Here is a 23,997-nt window from a genome sequence, read left to right as displayed (position 1 = left end):
GCTGGCCTCATTGCCACAAGGCAGGAGAGACTGGGAGAGCCAGGGTGCAGGTCCTGGTGGGAAGAGGAAGCCCTGGGGATTGTTCAGTTCCTGCTTGCTTTTTTTTGTGTGTGTCTCCTGATGCCCATTGTGCTGGGAAGGGACATGTGGTTCCTGCAGAAACTGCCACTGGCTCAGAAAGTCACTGAAAACACAGTTAAATGACAAAGTGCACAAGGGGGCCTGGCTGCCTCCTGCCTGGTGGCCACTGAGCTGGGGCGAGGGGTGCTGTTAGTTGTAGAGAGAAGGGAATTCCAGCATGATCTCAGGCCTTTTGGGCTGCTTGGGGCAGGAGCACCCATGATCCACAGCTCAACTGTAAGGGGAGTGTGTGTTTATCTGGGTTCTGCAGAGTCCCTCCAACCCCCCAGGTAGGCTGCAGCTGCCCCTGGCCCAGGCTCACAACTGGAACCAGCAGCTTCAGGAAGCTGGGCAAGGTGCTTCCTCCTCTCTCCATGGCTGGTTTGTGCATTTGTTTCCCTCTCTCCCCCTGCAGACTGGCTCTCAGCAGAACACGGCTCACTGCTGTGGTTGGCAGCTGAGTGGCCACGGGCCCTTGCTCTCTGGTTGATGAACATTAAGGCTTGACCTCAATGACTTAGCACAGACCCAAGCTCCCAGGGCCGGGGGTGAGGATCTACCAGCCCAGTGTGGCTCAGGGGCCAGAATGGCTCCATCCGATTTGGTCAGGGCGCTGGTACAAATGTGGCTGCTGGGGTGCATTGTAGGGGACAGGAGTGGCACTTCTGAGGGAACCCAGGGGGCTGCTGACAATGAACCTCACCCCCTCCCCGCCCCCGCCCCCTGGGCATTTGCCTTTCATTACAAGGGAGGTTTGTGAATACAATCACATGCATGAGAACCATGCAACCTGACTTGTGTTGCTGGCCTGGTTTCCTTGACATGGGAGGTCTTACATGCCTCTGTCTACCTCAATGCCTTTTCTCCACATTCCAACAACAAGTCTTGCACTGCCATGACAGCAAATATCTCTGAGAAGTAGCTCATGTGTTTGACGCACTGGTTGAGATACCGCTTGGAACACCTGCATCCCAAATCAGAGTGCCTGGTTCTTGTCCCAGCTCCTCCACTTCCAATCCGGTTTCTTGCTAATACTCACCTTGGGAGGCAGTAAGGATTTCTCAAGAACTTGAATCCTTGCCAGCCACGTGGGAGACCTGGATTGGGTTCCAGGCCCAGCTCTGACTTTTTTGGGCATTTGGGAGTGACCAGTGGGCTAGAAGATCTCTCTCCACCTGTCTCTATAATAAAAAAAATGTAAAACATTTCCAAGAAATTTCTGGTGAAGTCAGTAGGCAAACAGGGTTTCTGTAAAGGAAACTGTTTTTCATTCCTTCCGGTAGTCACACATTCATTGATTGTCCTTGAGTTGAGGGATCTGCTGGGAGGTATAGCATTGGCATACAGGCTCACAGGGACACACACTCTGCAAGGCAATGGTTTAACCAGCTTGTGGCAGCTCTGCTCCCATGTGGCGGCACAGGCACCAGGCTCCTTCCTGCTACTGCTCCCACAGTGCCTGAGAACAGTAGCTCCCACACTGGCGCCTGCATCAGCCTCACCTGGATAACTCGCAGAAACACAGACCCCTTCCTGGACCAGTCATTCCGTGATGGAGGCCTGGGAGTTTGCATTTCTGACAAGTTCTCAGCTGATACTGATGCTGCAGGTTTGGGGACCACGTGTTGAGAAGTCACTGCACCAGTGTGTATCCTTGGTGACACATACAGACCTGGCGCTGCCATAGCCGTGTGCCAAGCTGCAGAGATGGGGGAAGCAGAGAAGGACGGGGCAACCAGCTGCCTTGGAAGCAAGCAGGGAGGGCAGAGGAGGTCGACTCTCCTCCCATGGGCAAGGACTTGGTCACATGGGCCCCTCTGGGCTGCAAGGCAGGGTGGACAAGGTCATCCTTAGCTGGGCTGCCACATGGACAAGTTGTAGGGACAACTTGGGTCTCCTGGGATCACCGGAGATGAAGGCAGAGCAGGCAGCCCTTAGTGACAGGGAGCAGATGCAGAGAGAGTCCCTGGTGGCACACGGCAGCCAGTGTGACAATGGCGGTGGTGGGGGAAGCCCAAGTCTGCAGGCATCAGCAGGGGCCACCCCAGAAGGCAAAGCAGGCCGCGCTTGGGAGCATGAGCGTGACTGGCTGGGGTCACCCGTTTCCTGTCTTGAGGGCAGCTCCTTGGGCCATCCCTCCCCCTGGCTGTTCTGTTTTCAATCCCTTATGAGCCAGGGGTGCTCCTTTGTCATGGTCCTCGTTGTATTGTGGGCTGAGGCTCACGCCTTCCCAGGTCTCAAGATCTCTTTCTCTGTCCCGTCCCCAGGTACCTTGGCCCTGGAGAAGGCTGCGTGGCAAGAGGCGGTCAGTGGTAGCGTTCTGCCTCTTGATGACCCTGTCTGCGCTGGCTGTCACCCGCTTACCCCCACAGCATCCAGCAGCCGGCCCAGACCCTGGCCCCACGGAGCCCCGGGACATGACTGACAACCCTGCCCCTCACACACGTCAGGCTCTGAGCTCCAGCCAGAGGCAGCGGGCAAGGAACCTGGGGCTCTGCAGGGGCCGGACTTTGCCCAGGAAATCCAGCTTGGTCTGTACAGAGGAGCAGGGCCACAGAGCGCGGCGAGCGGACAGAGGCAGGCCGTCCCCTGGAGGTGACAGCAGGCATGCAGGCAGGGTCAAGAGGGGCATTGCCGTGGCAGATCTGACACTCACGACCCAGTATATTGTGCCTCTGAGGGAAGATGAAGTCAGAGATCCAGGAGCCCAGGGCCTGGGCCACCCCTGGCGCAGAGTCCCCATCCAGGACACACCAGGTGAAGCCAGCATCCACCCACTGGCCACAGGGAGCAATGTGGCAGCTTTACAGGCCCGGGAAGCTACCGCTGGGCTCCCGCTCCAGCCCTATCCAGCGGAAGGCAAGGAACTTCCAGGAGCTCAGGACAGAATCTCGAGTGGTGGGTCCCCAGCAGCAGGTCCTACCCCAGCCTCAGGGGCTTGCAGCTGGCCTGATTCTGTTGGAGAGCTTCGAGGGTCTGCATGGTGTGACGGCGCGGGGATGTTGAGCAGCTCGAACACCAGCGAGCAGGTGCCCCCGTGGCTCACCGAACACGATGTGCAGATCCTCCGCTTGTTGGCCCAGGCGGAGGTGGTGGGCAAAGCCAGGGTCCCCGGCCATGGGCAGGTCCTGCAGGTTGGCTTCTCCATGGAGGGTGCCCCTCAGCGGGACCCGTCTCCTCCCAGACTCAGCCATCTCTGCCCCCGGGGGTTCTGCGGCTTGATCAAGAGGCCTGGGGACCTGCCTGAGGTCCTGGCCTTCCACCTGGACCGTGTGCTGGGGCTGCGGCGGAGCCTGCCTGCTCTGGCCCGCCGCTTCCACAGCCCCCTGCTGCCCTACCGCTACACAGACGGAGGCGCCAGGCCCATCATCTGGTGGGCACCTGACGTGCAGCACCTGGGTGACCCGGATGAGGACCAGAACTCGCTGGCCTTGGGTTGGCTGCAGTACCAGACCCTGTTGGCACACGGCTGCGGCAGGCCAGGCCAAGCCCCCTGCCTGGGCATCCGTCACACCGAGTGGGCACGTCTGGCACTCTTCGACTTCCTGCTACAGGTAGGTGGAGTGCGGTGTGGTGGGGTGCGGGGATGGGGAATTCAGAGGTAGAGGCCATTGGTGCCCACTGAGGAGGGTGATGATGCTCCCCCTAGTCCTGGATTTTGGTCCCCAAGCACCTGTTTTCTGTAATTTCCCTGACAGTTTATCCAGTGATCTGCTGGAGCAGCTCTTCCAGCTCATGAGAGCTGACTGCTGACTTCCGGATTGTAGGAATTTTGAGACCTGGTTGTGACTCACAAGCACTGTTAAAACCAAAGTTACAGAAGCTAACACACTGTGTCAGAAAGCAAGGCGTTGGTACTGAGGACCAGTGCTTCTTGTTTATGTCTCTGTTACCTGTGCTCTTGCAATGATGTCTCTCCGTTGTATGTGGGGAGTGGTGATTACTGTGTGATACCATAGTGGTGCATCCTGTTTTCCTTTTTTTTTTTTTTTTTTTTTTTAGAGATTTGTTTATTTGAAAGGCAGAGTTACAGAGAGGCAGAGGCAGAGAGAGGTTTTCCATCTGCTGGTTCACTCCCCAGATGGCTGTAACAGCCGGAGGTGGGCTGATCCAAACCCAGGAGCCAGGAGCTTCCTCATGGGTGCTGGGGCCCAAGGGCTTGGGCCATCTTCCAGTGTCTTCCCAGGCCACAGCAGAGAGCTGGATTGAAGTGGAGCAGCCGGGACTCAAACCGGTGCCCATATGGGATGCCGGCACTGCAGACCAGGCCTTTAACTCATTGTGCCACAGCGCCTGCCCCAAACACTGTATATTTTTGCCAACTCCACATTCAGCATGTGGTTAGCTTGCAGATGGCCAGAGTGTGAATATTTATGCTGTGGAAAGCAGCAAATGCTACAAATTAGGGTTTCCCTCTGCTCCCGGAGAGCTGAGGATTTAAGATGATTTCTATAATTTAAAAAATAAAGTGAGGGCTGGCATTGTGGCAGAGTGGGTAAAGCTGCCTCCTGCAACCCCAACATCCCATGTGGGTACCAGTTCGAGTCCTGGGTGCTGCACTTTCAATCCAGCTCCCTGCTAATGCACCTGAGAAAGCAGTGGAAAATGGTCCGAGTCCTTAGGCCCCTGCACTTAGGTGGGAGATCCAGATGGAGTTCTGGGCTCCTGGCTGAGCTTTGATCTTTGTGGCCATTTGGGGAGTGAATGAGCAGATTCATATTCTCTCTCTCTCTCTCTCTCTCTTTCTCTGTAACTCTGACTTTCAACTAACTAAATAAATCTCTAAATAAATACATAAATAACAATTTTTTAAAAAGTAAGTGTGAGAGACAGAGACAAAGAGAATAGGAGCAGGAGGAAGAGAGAAGGAGAGAAAGGGACACTGGTCCATGGAGGAACGAGAGGGAACTCCAGCCGCAGGGGTGCCGCCGAGCGTGGGGCTCCCAGGGATAAGTTTGCTGTTGCGGCTCAGCGGCAACCTCAGTCTCTCCTAACTGGATGCTAACAGCCAGGGTGGCAGTTCTGGTGCCCGTGAGCTGGGTGTCAGCCATGGATACACATGAGTGGAACATGGCCAGAAAGAAATACAGAGAGATTAAGTACAGCCCAGAGAGCCAGCTCCGTATTGAAGAACGAGGTCAGTGCCGGCCCTTGGGTTGATTGACAGAGCTGAGTGGACAGGCCACAAGCCACAGCCAGGCTTTTGGGGCTGATATGCTGTGCTTGGGGCCACCCAAGCTTGGTTCTTAGTGTGTTTTGGAGACTTCTTAAACAATTTTCAATATTTTGATTTGCCATAAAAATCCTGCTTCCTTTGAAGAATTAGTAGCTCGGGGCCTTAATTCCCCCACAGCAATACTCAGCCTGAGCCTGTAGCTGCCGCCTGCCCCCTCAAGTGGCCGCCAGCCTCTCTTTCTGGCCTCAGGCCCTACCTCATTGTCTGACATCCACGGGCTCCCCTGCCTCCACCCCTGGGCTGTCACCTGTCTGCCTGTGATGAGTTCATTTCCGGTCCCTTGAGTGAGCTCATCTCTGCGTTCTGTGTCCTCATGGCTGCTTTGTGGTGGTCAAGAGCAAGGGCTGTGGTGTCAGACAGACCTGGGGTTGACCTCTCCATGCCCAGGTCTCCCCACCCCCACCCCGGATGACACTGAGCAGGTTCCTTTGCTGCTGGCAGCTTGTACAGTGGTACTGCGTGTCCCAACCTCATCCCCTCGGGCCTGGCTCTTTTACTGCATGGTACCTTCTAGTTGCCTGCACCTGTATTTGCAAGCTTGCTCTGGGCCCTGGAGCCTACTATGCCCTAGAAATACCTGGGGGGCTGAACGAGCACCCGAGTGAGGCAGGAGGGCTCTCCCAGACTGTAGGACACTCAGCGCTGGGGCTGGGGAGCTGGTGTCATGCTCAGCTGTGACTGATGGGAGCCTGGTGAATGTGAATGTCCCATTTGCATGTGGCACACATCTCGGGTTTCCCAAGCAGGAACGCAGCCCAAGAGCTCCAGTGGTCATTGGTGGCCTTCCTGGCCTCATTTCTCCTACCTGTGGGTTTCGGTGCCGGCCCACACGTCAGCCACTTTCAGGTGAACCCTGATCTCAAGGTCTGTCCTTGGAGCAGCCCAGGCCCCTGAGCTCGTGAGGCTTCTGCACGCGAGGTCCTTTGTGGAATGTGCTTGGGTCAGCGCCTGGTAGGCAGCACCCCCTCGGTGGCAAGCGGACACAATTTCTCCTACTTTATAGGAATCGACTCAGCCGGGCCTTGCTGACTTAAAGTTGAGTGAGAACGTGAGGCCCAAAGAGGTGAAGTTGCATGCCCAAGGTCACGGCTGGTGCCCCGGGACGCAGCCCCGCTGGTCTGATTCCAAAGCGCCTCTCTTCGTGTCCCCGCTCAGCTGGCCGAGAACTGGGGCAGGGAAAGGGGCTGCTGGCTCTGAAGCCCTGGGGCTTTGAGGTGCGAGGCGCAGCTCCCTGCAGAGCCACTGTCTGCCTGCTGCTCCACACAGAGCTGCTCTGGTCCTCTCCCGGGGCTGCAGCATGGGACTCTTCCCTGGCTGCCAGGCTCTGCCCTGGGGACAGAGTGTCTGCGGCCAAGCACACGCAGGTGGGTTGTGGGGTTGGACAGCACAGGGCTGGGTTCGTGCCACCTCTTCCTCGCTGTGCTGAACACCAGTCAAGTCAAACACCCGTGTCTGGCTGCCACTGTCCTCCTCCAGACCACTGGCAGGCTGCAGAATGTTGGGGTGTCTGCACGGGAGCCCCAGCTACAAACTGCATAGAGCCCCCTCTGGGGTGGGTGGGCTTGCTCATTTCTTTGGATTCATCCTCCTTGTTTTTCTGATTGTGCTCAACACACCACTTACTCAGACTCTTGAGTACTGTGCACACATCCACATCTCTCCTACCCCCCACAAACCATACCTATGCGTCACAAATCCACCCAACGCTCTGTGTTCGTTAGTGATTGCTGAAATAATGCCGTGTGAGAAACCTCCCCCAGACTCCGTTGCTTAAAGCCCCGGCCCTTTATTTCTTGCTCCAGGGTCTGTGGGTCAACGGGGCTCACCCGAGCGTGGTTCCAAGTGTTGGCTGTGGGCAGGTCTGCTCTGCATTTCTCTCCCTGGGGCCCAGGGTGAAGGAGCAGCAATACCCAGAGCACGTTCTTCTCAGGGCAGGGGGTACTGGAGCCCGGGAGCTCCACCAAGCTGCAAAAGCGTGTTTAACTCCTCTGCCAGTGTCACATCTGCTAACATTGGCTGAAGCAAGTCAGTGTCCAACCCCACCGTCCGAGAAGGGAAGTACGCTCTGCCGGGTGAATGTTTTTTGGACAGTAATAAAATCATGCACACACATCTACCCAAACAATATGGTGTACAGCCATATGGTACCCAAACATGGCTGAGGACAGCTGGGGCTCCATCCTGCTGGGTCCTCTGGGGGCCTTGGAGTTGTCCCACCTAGTGTGCCAGGACGCTGCGATACTCACTCTCTAATTTCCAGCCATCAGGTGGAGAGCACTCCCAGGGGTGTTGACTTCCTGTCACTTGTAGCCGGAGAGGTCTAAGGCCGAGAGCCACAGGTCCTTGTTGTAGAAAGCCATCAACCTGTATGGACACAGTGAGTGCCAAGGTGGTGCAGGTGGGGGATACCAGCACCGCCTTCCCACACTGGCACCTTTCTGCTTGTCTTGCATAAGTGCTGCTTCTGAGAGGATGTGATTGGCTGGGCAGGCTGGACGAGCTGTGGGAACTCAGATTGTGAGTCGGCCATGTCAGCCTTCCTCCAACTTCTGCATACAAAGGTGCGCTCAGGTCCCAAAAGCTGGGACCCCAGAAAGCCCCTGGGCTGACACAACAGCCTCCTAACTTGTCAGCCCCTGTAAATGCCCCTCAATCCAGTTTCCTCCCGGAAGTCAGCCTGATTGTCTTGGTTTGGGGTTCGCAGAGGTGGAGTCTGATACCAGCGGGGTGGGGCTGGTTCAGCCGGCAGGGGGAGTGAGATGGGGGAAAGCAGCCTCTTGTTTTCAATACTGTGCAACATTTCTCTTAGATTCACTCGTCAAGAAGCTTTCTTTAAAGTCCTTTTGCTGTGTACACAATTTTTATGAAAGTTTACATTATTAGAACGATCCAGCTTTTGTGACTTCTCGGTCTGTGGGTTATGTCTTAAGAGGGCTAGCCCACTTCAGGGTTAATTAATACGTTCTCTCGTGGTTGGTTTCCACAGATCTTTGATCCATCTGGAAGTTATTTTGGAGTAGGGATGAGGTGTGAAGCAACTATTTTTTCAGATGGCAACTCAAATGTCCCAGCACCATTTGTGGAACCATCATTCTCTCCCCCAATGTGAAGTACTACCTTTCCCACAGCCAATTTCCATACGATTATGGGTCTATTTCTGGACTCTTCTGTTCCAGAAAAAGTCCTATTTATATGACAGAATCACACTGTTTTAATTACTGTGCTTTATGTTTTATATGAATATCTCACAGGGTGTTATCTTCCTCATTGCTCTTTTTTAGAATTCTCTTGCATCCTTTTTTCCCCTATGAAATTTAGAATCGGCTTGTTACCTCCTTCCCCTTCCCAAATCCTTTTGGGATTTTACTGGAATCAGATTAAATTTTTGTGAACTAATCATACAAGAGGGACTGGTGTGGTGATGTAAAACTGCCACCTGCGGTGCCAGCATCCCTTATGGGTGCTGATTCTTGTTCTGGCTGCCCCACTTCTCATCCAGCTCCGGCTAATGGCCTGGGAAAAGCAGCAGAAAATGGTCTAAGTACTTGGGCCCCTGCCACTCACGTGGGAGACTCAGGATAAAGCTCCTGTCTCCTGCTTTGGCTTGGCTCAGCCCTGGCCTTTGTGGCCATCTGGGGAGTGAACCAGCAGATGGAAGCACCTTCTCTCTCTGTCTCTGTCTCTGTCTCTCTCTCTCTCTTTTTCTAACTCTGACTTTCAAATCTTTTTTAAAAAAAGAGAATTTGCATCGTACAATATAGAGTCATCTAAGCCAAGGACGTGTCTCCCATTAACTCAAGGTCCCCAACAGCCTCTGTGTGTTTCCTCCTGCTGAATCTTCTCTTTTGTGTAGAGCTACTCCTGGGCATTTCATTTTCTCGTGGCCATGGAAAACAGGTCCTCTCCTGCTTCCATCTCCTGACATTTGCTGGTTGGTGCCGTGAGAGGAATGTAAATATTAATGGACTCAAGGCTGTGACTTGCTTCTTACAGACTTGGGACAGTTTCTAGTTTTTGCCATTAAGCATCATGATGGCTTTCATTTTAAAGATTTATTTACGTATTGAAAAGCAGAATGATGGACGGGAAGAGAATCTTCCATCTGCTGGATTACTTCCTAACAGCCAGACTGAAGACAGGAACCAGGAACTCCACCAGGTCTCCCACATGGGTGGCAGGGCCCCAAGCACTTGACCCATCTTCCACTGCATTTCCAGGTACAGTAGCAGGGAGCTGGAACTGAAGTGGAGCAGCCAGGACTTGAACCGGTGCTCTGATGTGGGATGCTGGCGTCGTAAGCAGCAGCTTAACCCACTGTGCCACAATAGCGGCCCGCATGCTGGCTTTTCACTGAGCATGTCATGCAAACCTATTGCTACCCTTGCTTTATTAAGACTGCTCATTGCCAAGAATGGAAGTCTAAAGTCATCAAAAGCCTCTTGGGTATCTGTGGAGACCTCAGGATTCTCTCCTCCCCCAGAGATACTAATGTGGAGCACTTCAGTGGAACGTGGCCCCGTGGTGACTCAGTCTAGCTTTTGTGGTCAGAACCTACTGTGCTGTGGTGGCTTCATCTGTTAGGGGCTGCTGGGGTTTGGCTGACGTTTAAGGTGCTGAGAGAGCCACAGATGTCTCAGTGCAGCTCCCAGGAGCCCACCAGCTGATCTGTGCAGCTGCCTCCCAAGCTTCTGGTCTCAGGTGACAGGTGTTCCCTCCCCTGAAGCCGCCAGGGCCCAGGAGCTCTGTTGAGACTGTGGGCAGCAAGGCAGGGTGAGTCCTCCCAGGGGAGTGAGGGCCGCTGTGACTTCCCCAAAGCCTCACAGAATTCTTCACCAGCCGCTGGTCAGAGCAGTGCTCCATGGAGAGGGAGGCTGGGTGTGGGAAGAGGTTTGACTCTCTTCCTGCCCGCTGCCACCCTGCAGCTCTCTGGCTGTCAGTCAGTGAGCCCATTCAGCAGTTACAGTCCGATCTTCCTTACTGTAACAAAACACCCGAGGCAGGCTAACTTTATAAAGGAAAAAGGTTTCTTCTGGCTCATGGTTCTGGATGTTCAAGTGCAAGAGCTCGGGCATCCCCTAGTTAAGGCTCTCAGGTTAGGTATTTTTTTAAAGATGCATTTTAAAACTTTAAAAATTCATTTTCCCTTTTTACTTGCAAAGCAGGGAGACGGGGACAGTGGTCTTCGATCCTCTGGTTCACTCCCTAACGCTTAACAACATCCAAGGCCGGGCCAGCCTAAAGCCAAGAGCCTGGAGCCCAATCTAGGTTTCCCATGTAGGTGGTGGGGACCCAAGTACTTGCGCCATCATCTGCTGCCTCCCAGAATGCACTTTACCAGGAAGCCGGATCAGAAGTTGGGGCCAAGACTTGAAGCCAGGCACTGCCATATGGGATGTGGGCATTCCCAGTGGCTCCTTAACCACTGAGCCAAATGCCTGCCCTGCCGATGGTCTTCTTGTTGGCAGAGTCCAACAAGAGTCCCGGGGTGGTGCAGGGCATCACATGGCAAGAGGCAGGGAGCATTCGTGTGGCTACATCTGTGTGGCCTCTTGGAAAGCTACTAAGATTCAATTCAGCTGTGCCCTTAGCACCCAGAGCAACCCAATCACTGCCCAAAGGCACCACCACTGAACACCAAAGTTGGATCCAGTTGCCACCTTCTTGGACCATCAGCACAAGACCTTGGGGATGAAACTCCCACGGTGGAGGGGAGGAAACACGGTGGCCCCAGCCAGGAGCCCCTCATCTCCACTGTGAAGGGCCTGAGGCTGTCCCCATGTTGGTGAAGGGGGTGAGGTCCCCAGGGACAGCAGGTGGCCCTTCTGGAATGTACCAGACCCAGATCAGGCACTGGCTGAGGAACCTCAGCCTGAGCCTTGGAACCTGGTGAGTCTGATTGGAGGACTCAGGCCACCCGTGTGCTGGGCCTCTGCAGGCCCTTCCCTCCCCATAGCTGGGTCTGGTGTCCCTCCATGGAAGATTGCAGCCTCTTGTCCCACGCTGCTGCCCCATGTCGGGAGGCCCCCAAGCAAGGCCTTGTCTGCAACCTTCGGCTGTCAGCTTGCAGGGCAGGGGGGTGGGGTGGGGTGGTGGGCGGGCTTTCAATGACCACCACAGACCTCCTGTGAAGACCCCACTGTGTCCCTCATGCTGTCAGCTGTGTACTTCATTCGTTCCTGAATTCAAAAACCTGGGGCTGAGTCACCCGCTGGATGCTGGGATCACGTTGAGCCAGAGTTTCATCTTGGCTATCCAGAACCTTGGGATCTCTGATGCCCGGGGGCACATGTGTGCCCTGTCTGCCCATCTTGCTTAGTGGGCAAGGCCAGGCAGGTGGGGTTTAAACCCAGGCACCACCACTCCCTAACTGCATGACCCCAGGCATGTTATATTTAGCCGCTGTGACTCAGTTTTCTCATCTTGACTGGTAGGAAGGTCAGCTACTTTTGTTGTGCAGAGCGCTCAGTATGAAGTAAGGGCTTGACCTTGACGTAACTAAGACTGAACACAGACTTCAGCTGGCGTGGTAATGCGCCACTCGTGGGCTGTCTCGGAAACCCGAACCGCCGATCATTATCATTTTTTTCTGAGTAACTCCTTATTTTTTCAGTAAGGGGGAAAAAGAGAAACCCGAACGGAATGTGGGGAGGAAACTTAAGCTCGGTCACATTTGGCTTAATTTCTCTTCAGGGGAAAAAAATAACCAGACAGCGTGGCAAAACAATCAAACTGGCAACTCCGCCGGCCCAGGCCTTCCTGTTAAACGTTCCAGCGGGTGTGGATCTGGCCAGCCGGTGCTGCGTGTCCCCTGGGGCCAGTGTTCTTGGTAGCATCTTCTGGAAACAGATGCTGCTGCAAGCCACAGCCTCCTGCAGTGCAGCGAGCAGAACAGGGTGTGGGAGGGGAGGGCCGAGCTAGGAGCCAAGCTGGGGGCTGTGGTGGGCCGTGCACCAGGCAGGGAGCAGTTCCTGTAATCGCCCTGGCATTGACTCTCCCAGCCCAAGAGACGGCAAGGTTTCCATCTCACAGGTATGTCTGTGCTGCAAATACCAGGCTTGCGTGTCGAATTCTGGGCAGGGCTAGGCCATTGTCACTCCTGATCTATGTCAAGCCCTGGGTCTTAGGCCTGTAGTGTGGGGAGAGCCAGGGTGAGGCCAGGGGTTCTTAGGAGGCCACCCCTGACTCCTCAGGTCCCTGGACTTGTCAGGACACAATTCATATTATGAAAAACTGCATGGTTGACCCCAGATAAGCTCATCTTTCAATTCCATTTTTTTTCCATTTAATTTTTGAAGCACCCCTGTATACCCTCAGGCTGTGGGGTACTCAGCACAATCTCATGGGAGTATCATCACCCCATTTTGTTGATGAGAAAACTGAGGCCAAGTGAGGTTGATAACCCTCAGGTCACATAGCCGGGACACAGTGGAGCCGGGGTTCATCCTCAGAGCCACCTGGGCTCCAAACCAGGGATCAGACACCCAACTGCGGTGTGGCTGCATTCACCCTTCACCTGCTTTTGTTCAGCCCAAGCGCTAAGACTGGTTCTGGCGTTTCTGAATGGTTGAAAAAATATCAAAAGAAGCAGCATAATTTTTGATGTCCAAAGATTATATGAGGGGCCAAGCGCTGTGGCATAGTAGGTTAAGCCTCTGCCTGTGGCAGTGGCATCCCATAGGGGCGCTGGTTCCTATCCCAACCACTTTTTTTTCCGATCCAGCTCTCTGCTAATGGCCTAGGAAGGCAATGGAAGTTAGCCCAAGTGCTTGGGCCCCTGTACCCACATGGGAGACCTGGAAGAAGCTCCTGGCTTTGGATCGGCACAGCTCCAGCCATTGTGACCATTTGGGGAGTGAACCAGCAGATGGAAGACCTCTCTCTCTGTCTGTCTCCCCTTCTCTCTGTCTGTAACTCTGCCTCTCAAATAAATAAATCTTTAAAAAAAGATTATATGAAATTGAAATTTTAGGACATAAATCTTTGTTGGAATATAGCTGTGCACATTTGTTTTCCTGTTATCTATAATGTGTACGGTGTGCACTCCAGTGGTACCATGGAGTCGTTGCAACAGAGACCATAAGGCCTCTGAAGCCTAAAATATTTACTCTCTGGTCTTGTACTGAGAAAGCTGGCTAACCTCTGCACTTACCCACTGCGCTAAGGATGGGGTACATGTGAAAGCTCCCTTGCCAAGTTCAAGGATGACGTGGAGCGCTAAGGGAGGTGCGATCCTACTTTTAGAGGATGTAACGTGAACTGGGGGGCTGGGAGCTCTCTGGCGGCCTGCTGCGGGGCTCAGCCTTGGTAGAGGCCTGAATGGGGACAGCCACACCAGTCTGGCTGCTCTGTGTTCCTGCCTCACAGAGCCCTGATTTGCTCTCTTCCTTCCTGTTCCTTGATCTGACGGCTGTAGCTTCCGGGCTCATCGCATCCTCACCTTCCTCTGACCACTAGCGTGTGTCCTAATTTGGTGGCAGGAAAGGCCGTGGTTGTTGGGGGGAGAGGCGCCTTCTCTCTCTCTGCCTCTCTCTCAGTCTGGACATGAATAAGCTAATGTGTGCCCGCAGCAGCCACCTGCTGGCTTCCTAGAACAACACAGGGTGCTGTCCTGGTTGTGAATGGTCGAGTGGAGATTGGGAAGAAGCCCAAGCCCTCCTCCTGACGGTAGCGAGCTGCGAACTCCACCCCGCCTGCCTCCCGTGACTCATCCTGTTGCAGCTGACGCTAATGTTCCTTTCGGCTTCAGGCATTTGCAGTCCGTTTTTTCTGTTGCTTGCGTATGAACACAAGAAAGGTGAGCCCAGTTGCAGAGGTCGAAGGAGACCTGCATCAGCGCTCATCAGGAGATAATGAATTTGATCTCAGCTTTGCTCATTAAATCTGGAGATCTCATTGCCGTCTGTAAAGGAGGAAAAGGCACAGAGCCCATCACCTTCCCTGGGAGCTGGGGCCACATTAGGCTTGGCGGGGTCTGGATGGTCCACATCTATCTTCTGTGGTCATCGCTCAGCCACCCTGAACCACAGACCTTGTGGAGCTTTAGCCAGCACAACCATCCCATGTCCCTCTGTCCATCTGCAGCCAATCCCTCTCCATGAACCCGGGGATACTACTGATCACCTCCAGGCTGCAGCCGTCTTCAAGTTCACACTCCATTGCTTTTGCACGTATGACCTTGGGCATGGCTGAGCCCAGTCTGATAAGTTGTTAGGAACACACCTCACTTACATGTACTGGTTTGTTAGAGTGGACTCGAGTGGACCGGCAGACCACAGGGGCACGTCTGGAAGGGTCCTAAGCACAGACTGGAGTTGGGGTGCATGTGAACACATTCAACTTCATTGTTCAAACAAAAGACACACCTGTCACCCAAGAACATCCAAGGGTTTTAGGAGCTCTGTGGGCATTGGGGGACATCGGCTGGCCTGAGGCCTCAGCCCACAGGGCCTGCTGTTAGGAGTGAGCTGGCCCGAGCAGCAGAGCAGTGGCTCGAATTCTAGCCCAAGGCTGGTAGCAGTGCTGACTGCTCTGGCTCCGAGGAGCACCCCAGGGTGGCGGAGGGAGCAGAGGCCCGATGGTCCCAGTGTTGGGGCTGGTGGGGGCAGGCCCTGTCCCACGCCCTCAGCAGCCAGGTGTCTCCACAGGTGCACGACCGCCTGGATCGCTACTGCTGTGGCTTCGAGCCTGAGCCCTCAGATCCCTGTGTGCTAGAGCGGCTGCGAGAGAAATGCCGGAACCCGGCCGAGCTGCGGCTGGTCCACATCCTGGTATGTCTCCCCTGCACTGTTGTCTCCTGTTGCCCCAGACGTGGCCTCCTGTCTCTTTCGAAGACAGAGACGCTGGCTGCGAGCGTCAGGGGTCGTTGGATGCTGGGGTTTCCTCATCCTGATCTTTTTAGCAGCAGAACTGTTTGTTTTAGTATTTCCAGGAAGCCACAACCTATAACAGTAACCAAGTGCAGCTTTGAGAATGGGCTAGAGTGTGGTGGCTTGGGGGCTGGAGCCCTGTTCTTGCTGTTTCCACTGCCCCCAAGAGAGACTAGGGCACCCCCAGGGTCCCTGGAAGCAGAGTTTGAGAACCAGGTCTCCAAATGGAAGGCAGAGAGGCAGAGAGTGGGGCAGCCAGGGTCCTGGAGACAAAAGGCCATGATCTGAGCCTTGGTTGCCAGCAGGGATTATGGGAAATCACCATGGGATTTGGGAGCATGGAGGGGGATAGGGTGTGCATGGCATGGGGGCCAGCAGAGAGGGCCTCCCATTCCCAACCACACCGTGGCTTTGAAGACATGAAAGACTTCTCAGTTGCTGGTTTCAGTTTTGAAAATTTCGAGGATATTCAACAGGGTATGGTCCCTGCTGTGCAAGGATAAAGGACACTGTGGGCTGCTCCCAGGGAGGCTCTGGGAGCTGCCCTGGTGCTCCGGAACAGGTGGCACAAGGAGGTGACTATGTGTGTGTGTGGCTCAGCACACACACGTGCACAACACACTACAGAGCCCAGGCCCCACGAACAGACTCCTGTGCACCTGCTGAGTCCCACCCCCACCCCCACTGCTCACCCCTTCATCCACTCAAGCAGGAGGCAGCCCCTTTGCCTGGCAGCTGAACAGGTAACGTGTGGCTTATCACTGTGGGTCCAGGCCTGAACCAGCCTGGCTACTCCCTAGCTGACGACTCCTTGTGCCTCCGATTCTGCAAACTGGGGTTAACACGAGTGCCCCCTCCTAAGGTTGCTGGGAGGATTCACTGACTTGACACCTGGAAGAACCTAGCACGGTGCCCAGGGGAGGGCGAGCACTCAGCTGTGGCAGGATGTGCTGTGGGACGGACAGCCCAGCGCCCTGAGCCCCTTAGCACTGACAGAGCCCACGGCATTGTTAGCTCTGCCGCACCCTCACCCGTCTGTCTCTATCTGTCTCCCCCGCTCTGAGGTCCGGAGCAGTGACCCATCTCGTCTGGTCTACATCGATAATGCTGCCAACCTCCAGCACCCTGAGGACAAGCTGAACTTCCGGCTCCTGGAGGGCATTCGTGGGTGAGGCTCCAGGGGTTGGAAGTTCAGGGCACTGAGGCTGGAGGGTCTTGCTGCAGACAATGGGACCTAGAATAATGGTAGCAGACAAAAGCTGGTGGATAGGCACTTCCAGAGGGTGTGGGGAGCCCTGGGAAAGCTGAGAGGGGATACAGCTGGTAGCACCTGAGCCCACTGTGCAGTCGGCCCCCTGGCCCTGCAGCTGCCCCGCTGTGGTGTGGGAAGGCTAGCCCCTCTCTTGTACTGGGTGGGAGAGCTAGCCTGGAGGGGGCCATCTTTCCCAGCTTGCTCTTCGTAACTGGCTCAGCTTTCTGGGGTCATTTTTTTTTTTTTTTTGGTCCCACATTTTGCCAAGCAGAGCCTGGGACGGCAGAGTCGATCCATTTCTGTGGTCTGTCCCCTTGCTTTCATAGCCCTAGGGGGTCAGAGTGCCCCCTGAGGCCAAGGCAGCAGGTGCAGGCCCTGGGCCTTGACACTCTGAGAGCACTGCTGCTCTTCCTCTGGGTCACGGGCTCTGTGGACTTCGCCCCAGGTTCCCTGAGTCGGCCGTGAAGGTTCTCGCATCAGGGTGTCTCCAGAACCTGCTGCTCAGGTCGCTGCGGATGGACCCGGTGTTCTGGGAGAGCCACGGTGGGACCCCCGGGCTGAAGCAGGGCCTGCAGAACCTGGAGCGCCGAGGACAGGTCCTGCTGGCCCACATCCAGAGACACAACCTCACGCTCTTCAGGGACCAGGACCCGTGAGTCCGGCACTGCCCAGGCAAGCATCGCCCCTCTCATCACAACCCTGAGTTGATGAGCAGCCCTCCTGATGGCCAGGGGCTCCTGGGCTCACCCATCCTGAGGATACATGGGGAAAGCGAGAAACCAGAGGGGTAGGTGGATGTCGAGGGATGGTTCGCCCGCCTGGGACAGTGGAGGTGGTGTCGGGGGTTTCAGCCTGACTGCTTTCCTCTCTGCCTTCTTGGCTGTGGCTATTTCCATGCACCAATAAATGTGATTCATGATTTTCTGTGAACTGCTCCAGAGCCTGCCCAGTTGTGCATCCCACATGCCAAGGCAGAGCCAGACCACTCTGCCTGGAGCACTGTGCAGGGTGTCGTACGTACACACCTGTGGACACACCCGCGTGCGATACATGAGACAAACCTGACAAAGGGTCTTCATAGAATTGCACTTGTGGTTAGAAGCAGTCTCGGGTCTAAGTGTTGAAACACAAAGGGCCAGCACTGTGGTGCAGCTCAGAGAGCCGCCACTTGCAAAGGCAGCTTCCCGTATTGGAATGCTAGTTCAAGTTCTGCTACTCTGCTCCTGATCCAGCTCCCTGCTGGCTGCGCCTGGGAGAGCTGCAGAGGTTGGTGCAAGTGCTTGGGCCCCTGCCACCCACATGAGAGACTTGGATGGAGTTCCTGGCTCCTGGTTTCAGCCTGGCCCCGCCCTCAATATTGTGGCCATTTGGAGAGTCAACCAGAGGATGGAAGATTCTCATCCTCTCCGTCTCTCTCTCTCTCTCTCTCTCTCTCTCTCTCTCTCTCAAATAAATACATCTCCTTTTTTAAATATAAGATTTATTTATTTATTTGAAAGGCAGTGTTACAGAGAGGCAGAGGTAGAGAGAGAGAGGTCTTCCATCCACTGGTTCACTCCCCAGATAGGCACAACAGCTGAAGCTGTGCCGATCTGAAGCCAGGAGTCAGGAGTTTCCTCTGGGTCTCCCATGCAGGTGCAGGGGCCCAAGGACTTGGGCATCTTCTGCTTCCCCAGGCCACAGCAGAGAGCTGGTTCAGAAGTGGAGAAGCCAGGACTTGAACTGGCAGACATATGGGATGCCGGCGCTGCAGGTGGCGGCTTTACCCGCTACACCACAGTACTGGCCCTGATAAATACATCTTTAAAAAAAATTACACTAAGGACTTGTCTTTATAGGCTTTAAATTTTTCAGTTCTTACTCTGTTACATTTTTTGGTTTAAAAACTGGAGAAGTAACACATGCTTTCTAAAAGCAAATGTATAAGTAATAGAGGCATATAAACAGTGAAATTCATACTCACACTACATGCAAATTTAAAAATAATAGAAGTGGCCGGCACCGCGGCTTGGTAGGCTAATCCTCCGCCTGCGGCACTGGCACCCCGGGTTCTGGTCCCGGTCAGGGCACCGGATTCTGTCCCAGTTTCTCTTCTTCCTGTCCAGTTCTCTGCTGTGGCCCAGGAGTGCAGTGGAGGATGGCCCAAGTGCTTGGGCCCTGCACCCACATGGGAGACCAGGAGCAGGCACTGGCTTCCGGCTTCGGATCAGCACGGTGCGCCGGCTGCAGCGCACAGGCCTCAGCGGCCATTGGAGGGTGAACCAATGGAAAAGGAAGACCTTTCTCTCTGTCTCTCTCTCTCTCTCTGCCTGTCAAAAATAATAATAATAATAATAATAGAAGTGGGATCCTACTTTGTCAGCTCAGTCTTTGTATTTTATTGCCTTTAGTTCTATCGATCATCCGAATGGACCTAATTTTTATTGATGGTGGGTTAGAAGTCTAGGCAGGTGTGTGTTCTATTTCATTGGGCTGTTCTTGTAATGATGAGCAGTGGCTCTAATTTTTCACCAACTATAAACATCATTGCCTTGTGTGCCCACATTTCTGCCAGCTGGATTCCCATATTTGGATTTCTGGGTCAGAGGTCATGGGCACTCTTTGCGAGAACTGTCAAGTTCTCCAAAGCGGCGATGTCAGTGTCACTTCTACCAGGAGAAGAGAGTGGGGGACTGTTTTCCTTCACCTTCATCAGTACTTGACAGTCTCACACGTTTTTGCCTTTCATCCATCTGATAGGGAAGCTTACTTTGAAAATTGCATTTCCAGGGCAGGGGTGTGGCGTGGAGGTTGTAATGCTGCGTGAGACGCCTGTATCCCCTATGAGGCTGCTTGGGTTTGAGCTCCAGCTTCATCCCCAATTCCAGCTCCCTGCTAATGTACACGCTGGGAAGCAGCAGGGGACGGCTCAAGTCGTTGGGTCCCTGCCACCCACAGGGGAGATTAAGTTCTTAGCTCCTGGCTGAATGGGCATTTGGGAATTGAACCAGATGATGGGCGATCTCTGTGCAATAAATATAAATACATAAAAATTAGGACATAATATTATAGTTGCTCAGTTACTAAGGAAGCAGTCTTTCTACTTATTTACTAATCATGTATATTTCCTTTAAGATATTTGTCCTCTCCTTGTTAATTGGGTAGAGATCTTTGAATCTAATTAGCATAGCAATCTCTGTTAGATGTGGTGTAAATATTTTCTTCCTGTCTATCATTTGTCTCTTGACTTTGTTTATGGAGTCTTTTTGCCAAGTAGAAAATGGTAATTTCCGTGTAGTCAAATTTGTTTGTCTTTCCCGTGAAGTCTTGGTGTTTCACGCCTTTTTAGAAAGGCTGTCAGTACTGCCAGAACATTCAGATAATCTCCTGTGTTTTATTCAAGTATTTACACAGTATTTTTAAATCCTTACAAAATGTGTATCTGAGAATGCTGGGTGTTAGGTACCTAACTTCCATGCCCTACCCCCCAGATGGATAGTCAGGTGTTCCGACATCACCATTCCAAAGTCTGCCCTCTCTCTCTCTGCTGAATTTAGCGTTCCCTGGTCATATCCTAAATTCCCACCAGCACGGAGGTCTGTATGTGAACTCTGCTCTGCTCCATTGCTAACTTTTTTCCAGTTCCTGCATCAGCATGACATGATTTTAACTAAGGCTACTTAATATTTTTGCTATCTGGTAGTCTAGGGTCTCATTGTTTTATTCTACTTCAGTTTTTTTTTTTCTGTGCTTTTTTTTGCATTGTCTTTAATACCATAATGTCTACCTACGAAGCATGCCACCCCCTGCTATTGTCCTCACAGTCCCACTGTTTTCAATTTATAGACTAATTAGAATCTGTTTCATTTTGGATATTGAATGCTGTCACCCAGGGGTGGGGCTTACCCATCCACTTACTCTTAGATCATCCCTAGTAACATTTTATAATTTTCATCATCAAATAGCTCATTTTAAAGATATAATGTTTACAACTATTGAAAATGACTTCTCTTTCTCAGATGTTTTCATACATTTTTAGATGCATAACTTAGAGTTTTTAAGTAGCAAATCATATTTTCAAATAATGATGACTTTACATTTCTTGTTTGCAAATGTGTGTGTCTATGCACACCTCTGAATTATTTCAGTTGTCTCGTTACTTTGGTAGAATCTCCCTGGACGAACATCGAATCAGAGAAACCATAGCAAGCATCCTCATCTTATTTTTTATGTTTAAGATTTTATTTATTTTATTTGCTAGTTAGAGTTACAGACAGTGAGAGGGAGAGACAGAGAGAAAGGTCTTTCTTCCATTGGTTCACTTCCCAATTGGCCAGAACAGCTGGATCTGAAGCCAAGAGCCAGGCACCTCTTCCTGGTCTCCCACGTGGGTGCAGGGGCCCAAGCACTTGGGCCATCTTCTGCTGCTTTCTCAGGCCACAGCAGAGAGCTGGACTGGAAGTGGAGCAGCTGGGACTAGAACCGGCACCCATATAGGATGCCAGCACCCCAGGTGGAGGATTAACCTACTGCACCTCTGCTCATCTTATTTCTGACTCAAGCGGAAACACCTCTATGATTTCACTGTTGCATATTATCAGGCTTAAAGAAATCATTTCTGATAAATACCTTTCATCGAGTTCAGGAAGTTTCTTTGTATTCTTAGCTTACTGCATTTCCCCAGACTCAAGAATGTGGATTGAATGTTATCAAATGCCTTTTCAGTGTGTGTGGGACATGGTTCCCTCCTTTAGCTTCTAATGCTGAATGATCGTTTCCTTCCCAGAATTTCCTAGACTAGACCTCTTTGGCTGAGGCATATTAGTCTTTAGCAATTCCATGATTTAATCTGCCGTGTACTATTTAGAATCTTTGCATATGTATTCATATATGGCCTACGATGTTCCTTTCCAGAGCACTCTGGAGCTGTGTTACTATTAAGTTTAAATAGGCAGACTTCATTAAGTGAATTCAGAATTTTGCTGTCTTTTTCAATGCTTTGGGGCAATTTAAAAAGGAATCACTTATTCCTCAAAGATTTTTACAGAGCTGTCCCCTAAAACCATGTGGGCCGTGTGCCTTTCACTAGATCTTTTACAGACTTTTCAAGGCACTTCCCACCCACTGTGGCAATGTGCAGGTGCAGGTGGGAGGGGCCGCAACCCCCCGGGCCCTGGCGTAGCCCAGGGTCTGGGAATGCAGACATGTCCTGGCCACGACGTGTCACTGGGAAGAGGGAGGTCGGCCCCAGCCAGCTCTGGGATTTCTCCTAAGGTCTCCAGTATGTTGTTCTTTCTCCCATTGCTCTCAGTTCCTCCCAAGGACGTTCCTGCTGGACTCAGCCAGTTTCTATTTCACTGCTCCTGTTCGACTTCCTGCCCCATGGACCTACGCTCAACCAGAGGTGGGAGTGAGACTCTTACCACCCTAGAAAAAGGCAAAGACAGAGAGACGGGGCTCTCACATCAGGATGAGACTCAGCCAGCCCCTAAATACTGCCTCACTAGTGAGACACTAAATACACAGACAGTGGCATGCGACACTGGAACTCTAGCCCACCTCTGCAGGAACCAGCAGGGGAGCCAAACCACAGCTCCATAGCATTGGCCCTGTAGGGTGAGAACTTGGCCAGTGACGGCCATTTTCCCAGTCCATGGGGGAAAGGCAGGTGTGCTGATCATGCGTGCATGTGTGTGTGTGTGTGTGTGTGTGTGTGTGGTTTCTCTATGAACACACCAAGTCAGACTCCTCCTGTCAGTGAGCAAAACTCCAGCTTCCACCAAGACTCTGTGTCAGGATGTGAACCAGCCTTCTCAGCAAGAAGGGACGTGCCCATGGACAGACACCAAGTGGTCCCGCCCAGCCTGCCCTGGGCACAGCAACTTCCTGTGGCCTTGCAGGACAGGGTTCCACTCTCCCTGCTTAGCCACCCACCAAAGACACCATTTCTGGGTACTCCTCTTGTCAGGTGGCTGGGTCCCGGTTCTGCCTCTGATGTGATAAAGAAATTTGGGGACAAGATGTAAGGAAAGATCAGCAGAGAAACAAGATTTATTTGTACTTAAAGCAAATGAACAAGAGGGAGTTTGGGCATACTCCAGAGTGAGCTGTACCCCACGAGGTTTGGGGCCAGCCTTTTATGTGATCTGGAGGCACAGGGGTGGTACCTTGAAGGGTGGTGTTTAATTGAATATTCTAGGGGTGGAGTCTGGGTAGGGTTTGAGTATTGCCCTGTCCCTTTTGGGAAATCTAGGAAGTGTCATGGTGTCAGGTGTGTGATGGGAATAAGAGTGTCAGCCATGGTAATTTTATTATATTGACCTTATAGTGAGCTACAGGTCAGCCCAGTGACTCCATCAGCAACCATGGTGGATAGTTTTGGCTCGTGCCAGCTCTGAGCAGCAGTTTTGCGGAAGTTGCCATTTTCCACTGCAGAGAACTGTGTTATCGAACCCAAGGCCCACACTTGTCACAAGAGAATCGGATACCTTGGCGGACAAGGATTTGGGGGAAAGAAAGGGAGGAAAGTTTACTGAGGCTGTTAGCAACGTGGGGAGGTCGCCAGCTGGTGCCTTGGTATCCAACCACTCCATAAAGGATGGAGACCAAAACTTACACAGGGAAATGCAGGTTTAGCTACATGACCACAGTCATGGACAGAGGGTGCGGCAGGGGCGGGGTGGGGTGGGGTGTAGAAAGTCTCTCAGTCATTCCAGTGCCACTCAGTGGAGGCTTGATAGCAGCTTGGCTCCTCTGGCTGTGGTTGCCAGCATCTTTCTGATCTCAGTCTGCTCTTTCAGCTACTCCCCTGTAGCCACCCTTCCAATCCTCTGGGCATGCTGATGGGGGTGGGGTGGGGTGGGGGGTGTAAGGTTACTGTGCAACGTCAGCCACCATCTCAAGTCCAGTGTGCAAAATGCTCACGCATTATCTATCTACACTCTTAATTAGCCACAAGCCCAGCTTTTGTTCCTCCGAAGGTGAAAAGGACCCGGCTGGGTGGTGCCGGCGGGGCTGCAGCGCAGGTGGATCTGCAGGGAGGGGCTGGCGCCCTCTGCTCCCCTCGCCTCCATCCGTCTCAGCAGTGGCCTCTTCCTTCCCTGGAGGAGGCAGGCGCCCTGGATCGGTGCCTTCCATCACCACTACCGCAAGGTCAGTAGGGTTGTTACTCTGCATTTTACAGAGGAGGCACAGAGGGTTTGGGTAACTTGCCCATGGTTTCCTGGAAGGCTGAGACTTCAACCCCAGGTAAGAACTGTGCGAGCAATTCTGGCCCCCAAGGCCACCACCCCTGGCCAGGTACCCCACGGCCACCTCCCCCTGCAGTGCCTCTGGATCCAGAGCACATGACAAGCCAGGACCAGCGCTCAGGACTGCAGGGCAGCCACAGGCAGTTCTTGGCCAAGTACGTTCACACGCATTTGGCTCTTTGCTTGTTCAGCTCTGCTTTGTCCATTGGCAGAGTCTTTCCTGCAAACCTGAAACCTGAGCCACTTTTTATCCCTTTCAAAAAAACAAAAACAAAAACAAGCCCTCTCAGCCCC

The 23,997-nt window shown here is 53.1% G+C and overlaps 1 protein-coding gene across 1 annotated transcript in view; it reads left to right on the top strand.

Moving 5' to 3' along the window:
• The window catches only part of GASK1A (golgi associated kinase 1A), a 39,632-nt gene extending 22,379 nt beyond the window's left edge, over positions 1–17,253 (top strand). The window contains exons 2-5 of the mRNA XM_062200102.1: positions 2,388–3,674; positions 15,001–15,123; positions 16,287–16,390; positions 16,920–17,253. Of these exons, the coding sequence (XP_062056086.1) occupies positions 2,388–3,674; positions 15,001–15,123; positions 16,287–16,390; positions 16,920–17,130 (1,725 nt within the window). The 3' untranslated portion in view covers positions 17,131–17,253. The remainder of the gene's footprint in view (positions 1–2,387; positions 3,675–15,000; positions 15,124–16,286; positions 16,391–16,919) is intronic.
• The last annotated feature ends 6,744 nt before the right edge of the window (positions 17,254–23,997 follow it).

Source organism: Lepus europaeus, chromosome 9 (genome assembly GCF_033115175.1).
Source record: "Lepus europaeus isolate LE1 chromosome 9, mLepTim1.pri, whole genome shotgun sequence".
Taxonomy (NCBI): domain Eukaryota; kingdom Metazoa; phylum Chordata; class Mammalia; order Lagomorpha; family Leporidae; genus Lepus; species Lepus europaeus.
This window is presented reverse-complemented; position numbering and strand designations above follow the sequence as displayed.